Source organism: Sus scrofa, chromosome 3, assembly GCF_054392235.1.
Source record: "Sus scrofa isolate SSC_HxYL_T2T_F1_AM1 chromosome 3, Sscrofa_HxYL_maternal_Yorkshire_Landrace_v2.0, whole genome shotgun sequence".
NCBI classification, from domain to species: Eukaryota; Metazoa; Chordata; class Mammalia; order Artiodactyla; family Suidae; genus Sus; species Sus scrofa.
In genome coordinates, this window is record NC_139385.1 from 29577205 (window position 1) to 29588972 (window position 11768).

The 11768-nt window shown below is 47.2% G+C and overlaps 1 protein-coding gene across 3 annotated transcripts in view; it reads left to right on the top strand.

Moving 5' to 3' along the window:
- The window catches only part of CDR2 (cerebellar degeneration related protein 2), a 37880-nt gene extending 26392 nt beyond the window's left edge, over positions 1–11488 (top strand). For all 3 annotated transcript variants that reach the window (XM_021086479.2, XM_085017357.1, XM_021086480.2), the window contains 3 exons: positions 3232–3380; positions 3641–3805; positions 7417–11488. In XM_021086479.2, coding sequence (XP_020942138.1) covers positions 3232–3380; positions 3641–3805; positions 7417–8281 — 1179 coding nt within the window. In that variant the 3' untranslated portion in view covers positions 8282–11488. The remainder of the gene's footprint in view (positions 1–3231; positions 3381–3640; positions 3806–7416) is intronic.
- Positions 11489–11768: the final 280 nt, after the last annotated feature.

Consider the following 11768-nt stretch of genomic DNA (forward strand, 5'->3'; position numbering starts at 1 on the left):
TCAGAGTTCCCGTCATGGCGCAGTGGAAACGAATCTGACTAGGAACCATGAGGTTGCGGGTTCGATCCCTGGCCTCGATTGGTGGGTTAAAGATCCGGCATTGCTGTGAACTGTGGTGTAGGGTGGTGGCTGCAGCTCCACCTCAACCCCTAGCCTGGGAACCTCCATATGCCACGAGTGTGGCCCTAAAAAAAAGCAAAAAAAAAAAAAAAGGAAAGAAAAGAAAACAAGTGTATTTATCCATTCTCAACCTGAAAGGCTCTATTACATAATATTTTTTCCTTAAATGTGCAACAAATTCATATGGCAGCAAACCCTGACCTGAACTCAGGGGAGGCTTTTTATAATCTTTATTCATACTTTTTGATGAGAATATTACTGCTTGATTACAGGGCGCTGCCCAGCCCTCCCTGGGGATGTTATATAAAGTGGGTGCTGGATAGGCCACGTGGGTTTCCTCACTTTTAAAGAATTTCCCAAATACTCTCGGTCAGGAATTTCAGATGAGTAGATAGGAGAGGTAAGTGTTTTCTCAACACATTGCCACTAAGATGTGTAACTGGATTTGAAAAAAGGCCTCGTAGGCTTTTTTTCAGCTCTGCCACACTGCCATTTAAAGAGCCCATCAGAAGTCCTTTCGCCCAACCTTTGAAAGACCTGTTAGCTTTTTGCAAATACTTGCACAGATGTGAAAGCAGCCTCAAGGAAAGCATTTGACAAGTCATGTCTTTAGTCTGTTTCTACTTGGCCAGTGGTTATGTTTCAGACCTATCTCTTTCCTCTTTCTGGTTGTGCCCCAGAGAAATCTTGGGGCTGTTTCATTTAGAACATATGCGTCTTCAGGCGGAGTTGAGTAGGAGAGGGAATCAAGGTAGCTTAGCACTGAGGCATTCAGATTGTAGCTATTCCCCTTTGTCTTGGGCTGTGTAGACACAGGCTTAGCAGTCCCCAGATAAATCATCTGGCAGATTTCTTATGCATGAGGAGAATTATGGTGATAACATTCTCACGGAATTAACAGTAACTTTGAATAATATTAAGTTAAAATATCTTTTTCTGGAGTTCCCGTCGTGGCGCAGCGGAAACGAATACAACTAGGAACCATGAGGTTGCAGGATCGATCCCTGGCCCCGTTCAGCAGGTTAAAGATTTGGCGTTGCTGTGAGCTGTGGTGTAGGTCGCAGACGAGGCTTGGATCTGGCGTTGCTGTGGCTGAGGCTGTGGTGTCGGCCAGGTGCAGCTCCGATTCGACCCCTAGCCTGGGAACCTCCGTATGCCACGGGTGTGGCCCTGAAAAAAAGCAAACAAAAAAAAGTGTGTATATATATGTATATACACACACATACATAAACACACACACACACACACACACACACACATCTTTTTCTGGTTAAATCCATATTTTTCCCTATTTTTTGTCCAAAACGTCTCAGAGAAGAAAAAAAAATTTTTTTTTTTTTTGCTTTTTTTTTTTTAGGGCTGCACCCACGACATATAGAAGTTCCCAGGCTAGGGGTCCCATCGGAGCTGCAGCTGCCGGTGACAGCAACAGCCATAATAATGCAGGATCCAAGCCATGTCTGCAGCCAACACCACAGCTCACAGCAACGCCGGATCCTATAGCCAGGGATCGGACCCCCCTTCTCATGGATACTAGTCGGTTCGTTGCTGTTGCACCACAATGGAAACTCCAAAAATTGATTTTTTTTCCAAGCAAAAATCATCTAAAATCTTGCGCTTTAGGCTTTTCTTTCTTGTTCTTTCTTTCTTTCTTTTTCTTTTTTCTTTTTTTTTGCTTTTTAGGGCCACACCCAAGGCATAGGGAAGTTTCCAGCCTAGGGGTGGAATCAGAGCTACAGCTGCTGCCTACACCACAGTTCACAGCAACGTGGGATCCTTAACCCACTGATCGAGGCCAGGGATCGAACCTGTATCCTCAGGGATGCTAGTCAGGTTTGTTGCCACTGAGCCACAACGGGAACTCCTAGGCTTTTCTTATCTGTGTTAAAATGTGATATTTTTGCTTAAACATTGATCATGTGTTCCATGCTTTTTCTCTTGTGGAATTATCGTGTCTCACTTAGATTTTCCTGTTGAATATTAATTTTATACATGTCACGTGCTTTGTAGAGTAGACCAGCCTTGAAATACATGAGATGTTGGTTAGCATTAGGGGAACTCAGCATATAAAGGATGGCCAGTCCTCATTTCCTTTGAGGACAAGGAGTTTAATTTGGGATTTAAAGTTCTTTTCATTAACTAAACCTGTGGTGGTGTGGTGTGATGAAAAACTGCCTGTTCGACCTTTGTCCCCAGTTCCTGGTAAGGTGCTCCAGGATCCCTTGGGATTTCCTCAGCGATGGGATAGGGACTGGTTGCCAGAGAAACCAACCATATGATTAGAAGGTCCCCCAACCTCAGCAGAAGGAACAGAGGCTGGAGATTGAGTTGATTGACCCAGGGCTGGGGATGTAATCAGCTGTGCCTGTGCAGGCACCTCAGTAAAACTCTGAAGCAAGGCTAAGGGGGTGTCCAGGCTGCCGACCACATGGATGTGCTCATGGTGGAGCACCTGGGGAGGGCGAGGGACCCCCCCACCCCTACCCTTCTGCACCCCGATCCCTCGCCCTACACATCCCTTCCCTGTGGCTGTTCCTTTGCTGTGGTCACTTTATAACAAAGCAGTAAATGTAAGTCAGGGCCTTTCCTGCATTCTGCGAGTTGTTGTAGTGAAGTATTGAGCCTGAGGGGAGGTCATGGGGACCCCCCCCAGTTTATAGCTGGTTGGTGGAAAGTACTGGCGCCCCTGGGACTTGCCACTGTCACCTGAATGGGGCAGTTTTGTGGGACTGAGCGGCGTCAAAACTGAACCGAATTTGGAGTTGCTGCTGTGGCTCAGGAGTTAACCAACCCTGCTAGCATCCATGAGGATGTGAGCTGCATCCCTGGCCTCGCTCAGCGGGTTAAGGATCAGGCGTTGCCGTGAGCTGTGGGGTAGGTCGCAGACATAGCTCCAGTCCCATGTTGTGGTGCCTGCGGTGTAGGTCGGCAGCGGTAGTTCCGATTGGACCCCTAACTTGGGACCCTCCATATGCTGCAGGCGTGACCCTAAAAAGACCAAAAAAAAAAGAAAAAAATTGAACCAAATTGTAGGATCCAGTTGGTGTTGGAATGCTGCAGGTGTCTTAGCTGTTCAATGAGTAACCTGGTCCCACTCCCCCTCTCTCCCAGTATCTGACCAAGCAGGTGGAGCTTCTCCGGCAGATGAACGAGCAGCACGCCAAGGTTTATGAGCAGTTAGATGTCACAGCGAGGGAACTGGAGGAAACAAACCACAAGCTCGTTGCTGACAGCAAGGCCTCACAGCAGAAGATTCTGAGGTAAACACTTTAGACGCCACCGAAGAAGCCCCAGGGAGAAGTCATTCAGTGTAAACTAGCATAGAACACGGCTGTGGCGGGTTCGGGTCCATATGGGTAAGGTTACTTCACTGAATTCTCTGTGGGGAATAGGGATGAACGAGAAGTCCTGTCCAATTAAGAAAAGCCAGCTTGAGTGGCTGGCAACTCAGCTGTCCCTGCGGCTTATGCCCTCGATGTGATATGACAAGCAGCCCCTGGCTCCCCTCTGTTCCTTGCAGCCTGACCGAAACAATTGAATGCCTGCAAACCAACATCGATCACCTCCAGAGCCAAGTGGAGGAGCTGAAGTCCTCGGGCCAGAGGAGGAGGAGCCAGGAGAAGCACGACCAGGAGAAATCGGCCCCCAGCTTCTCGTGTCTGAAAGAGCTGTATGACCTCCGCCAGTAAGAGCCCCCCTTTCCCGTGGCAACTGCAAGCAGGGGAGCATCTTGTGTCCTGACACGTTCTGGTCTCCAGTCCATTAAAAGGACCCTTTTAGGAAGTGCCACTTGGCTAGTAGATCACCACTGCTTTGAACAAAACCACTGAATTTAAACATACAAAGCCTATGGGAGTTCCTGCTGTGGCGCAGAGGAAACGAATCTGACTAGGAACCATGAGGTTTCGGGTTCGATCCCTGGCCTTGCTCCGTGGGTTGAGGATCCAGCGTTGGCGTGAACTATGATGTAAGCCAGCAGCTACAGCTCTGATTTGACCCCTAGCCTGGGAACCTCCATGTGCTGCGGGTGTGGCCCTAAAAAGACGAAAGACAAAAATTAAAAACAAACATACAAATGATAGAGTTCTTGGGTATTAGTAATTCTGTGAAAACTGATTTTTTAAAAACTTGGGAGTATTTAGTTCAGTGCTTTTTTTTTTTGTCTTTTTGGGGCCACTCCCATGGCATATGGAGGTTCCCAGGCTAGGGGTCGAATCGGAGCTGTAGCCGCTGGCCTACACCAGAGCCACAGCAACGCCGGATCCCAGCTGCGTCTGCAACCTACACCACAGCTCACGGCAACGCCGGATCCTTAACCCACTGAGCGAGGCCAGGGACCGAACCCGCAACCTCATGGTCCCTAGTCGGATTCATTAACCACTGCGCCACAACAGGATCTCCTTAGTTCAGTGCTTTTAACTTGTTAAATTTTAATTTACAAGAAGGTGCAGTGCTTCTGATAGACTACAGATTTGGAGGTTGTATTTCACATGTCAGTGAAGAAAAAAATGGAAATTGCAGTAAAACAAAAATGCAGGCCCATAGAAGAGGTTCTTTTTTGGCCTGCAGAGTTGTGTTTACAACTTAAGAGTTATGAGATTGAGTCTTTATTTAATAGATATTTCTGGAGCCCCTGTCACAAGGCAGGTATGTGGAGTGGTGAGCAAGACAGACAGTTCAGTCCCGTGGAGAAGCAGAGAAGCAGATAATCACACACATAAAGTACAGTTCCAAGTTGTCTAGGACCCTGAACCAGAGAGAGGCCAGCTCGTGCATTTGGTGGTCCGCAGCCTTATTCATCAGATTACCCTGTGCAGTTTTTCTTTTTTTTTTTAATTTTTAAATTATAGTTGATTTACAGTGTTCTGTCAATTTCTACTATACAGCAGAGTGACTCAGTTATAATAGACATTCTTTTTCTCACATTATCCTCCATCATGTTCCATCACAAGGGACTAGATACAGTTCCTCTGTGCTTTACAGCAGGATCTCATGGCTTATCCACTCCAAATGTAATAGTTTGCTTCTACCAACCCCAAACTCTCAGTCCATCCCACTCCCTCCCTCTCCCCCTTGGCAACCACAAGTCTGTTCTCCATGTCCATGAGTTTGTTTCTTATCGGTAGATAGGTTCATTTGTGCCACATATTAGATTCCAGGTATGTGCTGTCATACAGTATTTGTCTTTTGCTTTCTGACTGACTTCACCTAGTATGAGAATCTCTAGTTCCATCCATGTTGCTGCAAATGGCATGGTTTTGTTCTTTTTTACAGCTGAGTAGTATTCCATTGTGTATATGTACCACACCTTCTTAATCCATTCATCTGTCGATGGACATTTAGGTTGTTTCCATGTCCTGGCTATTGTGAATAGTGCTGCAGTGAACCTGCGGGTGCATATGTCTTTTTGAGTGAAAGCTTTGTCTGGATATATGCCCAGGAGTGGGATTGCTGGGTCATATGCTAGTGTTACATTTAGTTTTCTGAGGAACCTCCATGCTGTTCTCCGTAGTGGTTGTACCAATTTACGTTCCCATCAACAGTGTAGGAGGGTTCCCTTTTCTTCACACCCTCTCCGGCATTTGTTATTTGTAGACTTATTGATTTGATGATGGCCACTCTGACTGATGTGAATGGCACCCACTGTAGTTTTGATTTGCATTTCTCTAATAATTAGTGATGTTTTAGTGAGCTTTTTTCACGTGCCTGTGGGCCATCTGTATATGTTCTTTGGAGAGATGTCTATTCAGGTCTTCTGCCCATTTTTCAATTGGGTTGTTTGGTTTTTTGCTGTTGTATGAGTTGTTTGTATATTTTGGAAGTGAAGCCCTTGTCAGTTGCATCATTTGCAACTATTTTCTCCCATTCTGTAGTTTGTCTTTTTTTTTTTTTTTTTTTTTTATGGTTTCCTTTGCTGTGCAAAAGCTTGTAAGTTTGATTAGGTCCCATGAGTTTTTCAAACTGCAAGATCATTTTGACTCCCTCTGGCCTAAATCAGAATCTCTAAGTGGGAATAAAAGGCTGCCCCAGGTGATTCTGACATCTGTTCCTGGTTAAAAATCACTGCAGCAGTGGTTCTCAAACTTAGCTGCATATTATGAATCACATGAAGAGCTTAAGAAAGACCCACGTCTTGGAGTTCCTGTCGTGGCTCAGTGGTTAACGAGTTCGACTAGGAACTATGAGGTTGCAGGTTCTATCCTTGGCCTTGCTCAGTGGGTTAAGGATCTGGCATTGCCATGAGCTGTGGTGTAGGTTGCAGACACGGCTCGCTCGGATCCTGCGTTGCTGTGGCTGTGGTGTAGGCCGGTGGCTACAGCTCCAGTTACACCCCTAGCCTGGGAAGCTCCATATGCCTCGGGAGCAGCCCAAGAAATGGCAAAAAAAAAAAAAAAAAAGAGAGAGAGACCCACATCTAGGCAGACCAGCTAGGTCGGAATCTATGGGATGGGAGCCAGGCATCAGTAGTTTTCTCTTGACTGCCCAGGTGATTCTAGGCTGCGGCCAAGGCCGAGCACCACTGGGCCGTGCTAATTTCCTTGACCAGTATCAGTGATCCTGCTATTCTCTGGGAATGGATGTTCTGTAGTGTTTTTTTGTTGTTGTTGTTTTTTGGGCTGCATCCGAGGCGCATGGAAGTTCCTAAGCTAGGGCTCATATTGGAGCTGCAGCTGTTGGCCTGTGCCACAGCCACAGCAACAAGTATCCAAGCTGCTTCTGCAGCCTATACCACAGCTCACGGCAACACCAGATCCTTAACCCACTGAGCAGGCCAGGACTCAAACCTGCATCCTCACGGATACTAGCTGGATTCGTCACCTGCTGAGTTACAATGGGAACTCCTGTAGTATTTTTTGTTTGTTTGTCTTGTTTTTTGCCTTTTCTAGGGCCGCTCCTGCGGCATATGGAGATTCCCAGGCTAGGGCTCTAATCGGAGCTGCAGCCACCGGCCTATGCCAGAGCCACAGCAACGCAGGATCCTTAACCCACTGAGCAAGGCCAGGGATCGAACCTGCAACCTCATGGTTCCTAGTCAGGTTTGTTAACCACTGCGCCACGACGGGAATTCCTCCTGTAGTATTTTTAATGTTTAAAAAAATATCGGTCACAAAAGCTATATTTTCTCACGTGTTTATTTGCCAGCCTCACACATTCCTTGTAACCATTGCTCTAGCATGGAGTAGGCAAAAAAAAATCAGTTGCATCACAGCTCCTCAAAAATAGATAGTTGGAAAAAATCATCAGCCTCCCTCTTTGCATTCCTGCGTTAACAGAGTCTTTAAACATCTTCCCCAGGCACTTTGTGTACGATCACGTGTTTGCCGAGCAGATCACTTCCTTACAAAGTCGGCAAAGCCCCGATGAAGAAGAAAACGAGCATTTGAAGAAAACGGTGACAATGCTGCAGGCCCAGCTGAGCCTGGAGCGGCAGAAGCGAGTGACCATGGAGGAGGAGTTCGGGCTGGTGCTGAAGGAGAACCGCGACCTGGAGCGGCAGCTGGGGGCCACGGACACCTACCGAGCCCGGGCGCTGGAGCTGGAGGCCGAGGTGGCCGAGATGCGGCAGATGCTGCAGTCCGAGCATCCTTTCGTGAACGGGGTGGAGAAGCTGGTGCCGGACTCGCTCTTTGCCCCTTTCAGGGAGCCCAGCCAGAGCCTGCTGGAGGAGATGCTGCTGACCCCGCCCGAGGCGCCCAGGAAGCCCCTCAAGCGCAGCAGCAGCGAGACGGTGCTGAGCAGCCTGGCGGGCGGCGACATCGTGAAGGGCCACGAGGAGACCTGCATCCGGAGGGCCAAGGCGGTAAAGCAGAGGGGCGTCTCCCTGCTGCATGAGGTGGACACGCAGTACAGCGCCCTGAAGGTGAAGTACGAGGAGCTGCTGAAGAAGTGCCAGCAGGACGAGGACTCCCTGTCCCACAAGGCCGTGCAGACCTCCAGGGCTCCGGCCAAGGAGCTGGCTGCTGTCGGCGCCCAGCCCGAGCCCGGCACCAGCGGCTGGGAACCGGCCTCTGTCACCCCAGAGCCCATGGCTTCCCCCACCGCCTCGACGCCCCCAGAATACAAAGCGCTTTTTAAGGAGATCTTCAGTTGCATCAAGAAAACTAAGCAGGAAATAGACGAACAGAGAACAAAATACCGATCTCTCTCTTCTCATTCCTAAGCGGACCTCTGCTCCTGATGGGCCTGTTTCTTAGCACCTCTCTCTCCCACTCAGACGAGTGTCCCTAGATCCCAAAGCCTCGTGTTGCTCATGACATTGGCCTCCTTGCTTGGCTTGTTTAGCAAATGCGCACAGCGAAGAAGGAAGGTGGCTGTTGGTGGCAGTCCTGTAAGCTCCTCAGGAAATCCCGTGACAGACTGGCCTCTGGTGGGTGCAATGATTAGGGTGCAATTCCTTGGAAAGTCCCAGAACCAGTAGAGGGCAAATCTGTGCTCCTGGAGAAGCAGGCTTGGAGTTCCTGCAGCGTGTAGTCTGTATGTACGTGTGTGTGTGTGTGTTTGTATATTATATATTATACAGGGGAAAGGGCAGAGTTGAAACAAAGCGAAGGCAATTCCCACTGCCTCCTTGCCTAACTTCTCAAAACTATGCAGGAGTCAGACGGTTGCCAAATGAAAATATCTTCCACAGACACTGCTGGATACTGTGACTTCATGAAGAAGAATGTTCAGGACAATGCAGGGGTCTCATCCAAAGTAAATGGCATTAACAAATACTCCACGCCTTTGGGTTTGTCACATGTGTTACCAGGTGAACTGTGACTCCATGGATCTCAGTGGCCTGAGTGCCAAGCTGAACGGGCGAGCTCTGCTTGGCCCACTTGGCTTGTTAGCAGAGCCTTAGGGGGCCTCCTCCCCGCATCCAAGTGTTTTGACTCAAAGCTGCAGTGGTTAGTTAGCTAGGCATTCTTGCCTTAAACTCCCACTGAAGGGGGCGAGACGAATCCTTCCCTCTCGTGTGTCGTCTGGCCTGCCTAACCCAGCGGCCGCCAGCTGCTCCTGCTCCCTCCTGCCCATGCCTGTCGATGTGTGTGACTTGCTTCGGAAACCCCTACCTGCCACTTCAACAGTGTTGATGTTCTGTCTGTGGATATGTAGTCATCCTCTCAACTTGCAAATGTTTAATTTAAACTATTTAAGAGAACGGAGGTTCCATTTATTGTATATATTTTTCTAAACACCAAATAAAGCTACCTATGAAAATGAACACATGGATCCATAGCTTGTTAAAGCTTAAGCTGTTTCAGTGTTATTACCAACTATTCACTTTTCTTCTTCCAACAAATATCTCTAGAATAATCGACAATGACTTTTTTTCCATTCCTCGGGACTGTGTAATAGCACAGATGCTGCTCATGCGGATGTGTTCATTATGATTATTGTATGAAAAAACATTTTTAAAAGGATGTGTTCTATGACAGTTTCGTTATTTTAGAAATAATCAAACTTGGTTCTGAATTTGACTGGTTGATTCCCAAAGCATCTCAAAAGAAAAGGAATATGTATATATAATATGTATATGGGTCACTGCTATACAGCAGAAATTGGCTCAACATTGTAAATCAACTCTATTTTAATAAATAATAAATTAGGAGTTCCCACTGTGGTGCCACAGGATTTGTAGCATTTGCAGAGCACTGGGATAGAGGTTCAGTCCCCAGCCCAGAACAGTGGGTTAAGGATCCAGCCTTTCTGCATCTGTGGCATAGGTTGCTCCTGTGGCTTGGATCTGACCCCTGGCCCAGGAACTCCATATGACGTGGAACAGCCGAAAATACATAATTTTTTTTTTTTTTTTGTCTTTTTAGGGCTGCACCCTTGGCATATGGTGGTTTGTTAACCTCTGAGCCACAACAGGAACATATCACTCTAAGTTTTTAAATAAGAGTAATCCCTTCCAATTTTACTGAATCACATAAATTATTTACAGTAGGTTTATTATAGGATATGGAATATATTCTTCTATTGCTATACAGTAGGATCTTCTCTGTTTTTATATATTGTAGTTTGTATCTGCTAATCCTGAACTCCCAATTTATCCCTCTCCCACTCCCTTTGCAATTGGTAACCATAAGTTTGTTTTCTATGTCTGTGGATCTGTTTCTGTTTTGTATCATTTTATAGAGTCCACATGTATGTGATTTATGATATGGTTTTTATCTTTCTCTTTCTGATTGACTTCACTTAGTAGGATAATCTCTAGATCCATCTATGTTTTTCTTTGTCTTTTTGCCTTTTTTAGGCCCATCCCCTCGGCATGTGGAGGTTCCCAGGCTAGGGGTCTAATTGGAGCTGCAGCCACCGGCCTACACCAGAACCACAGCAACGCGGGATCCGAGCCGCGTCTGTGACCTACACCACAGCTCACGGCAACGCCGGATCCTTCACCCACTGAGCAAGGGCAGGGATCGAACCCGCAACTTCATGGTTCCTAGTCGGATTTGTTAACCACCGAGCCACGACAGGAACTCCTAGGTCCATCTATGTTGCTGCAAATGGTATTGTTTCATTCTTCTTTATGGCTGATATCCTATTGTTGCGGGATTCTCGTACAGAGACGGAACACCAAGGCTTATTTCCAGGAAGCAGTGTTTATTCTCACGGGCACTGGCTCAGTGGATTCCTATCCAAAGGCTGAGCTCCAAACGCAGCGGGCTGTGGCCTTATATACCTCCACTAGTCTTCCCACTACGTTTTGGTCCCTTTGTCCCCCTTATAAGGTAACATACCTTCTGTAAATTCTGATTGGATAACTCATGTTACATAGTTGCGCCTGCGCACATGGATACCGATCATGTCATCCTGCCATGGCATTACCCCTGGGCTCACAGATGCTGGTTGTGCAGGTTGCCTTCCCTTTGTTTCGGGAGGCCCCCGCCCCACCACACTATTGTGTGTATGTGTGTTGTATGTATGTGTATATATATATACCACATCTTCTTTACCTAGTCCCCTTTTGATGGACATCTAGGTTGCATCCATGTCTCGGCGATTGTAAAGAGTGCTACAGTGAACACTGGGAGGGCATATACTTTTTGAATTAGTTTTCTCCCAATAAATTTCCAGGAGTGAGACTGCTGGATCATATGGCAGCTCTATTTAGAGATTTTAAAGGATTCTCTATACTGCTTTCCATACAGGCTGCGTAAGTTTACATTCCCACCAACCGTTGAAGGAGGGTTCCCGTTTCGCCACACCCTCTCCAGCATTTGTTATCTGTTGACTTGTTAATGATGGCCATTCTGACCAGCATCAGGTGATACCTCATTGTAGTTTTGATTTGCATTTCTCTTATAATCAGTGATGTTTAGCATCTTTTCATGTGCCTATTGCCATGCCAATAAACTTTTGATCCTTGCCAAACTAACGGAGGAAAAATGTTTCTTTCCTTTTTTTGTCTTCTTTTTTTGAGGGCCGCACCCGTGGCATATGGAGGTTCCCAGGCTAGGGGTCTAATCGGAGCTGTAGCCTCCGCCCGACACCCACAGCCACAGCAACTCGGGATCTGAGCTTTGTCTTCGACCTACACCACAGCTCATGGCAATGCCAGATCCTTAACCCACTGAGCAAGGCCAGGGATCGAACCTGCAACCTCATGCTTCCTAGTCGGATTCGTTTCCACTGCGCCACAACGGGAACTCTGAAAA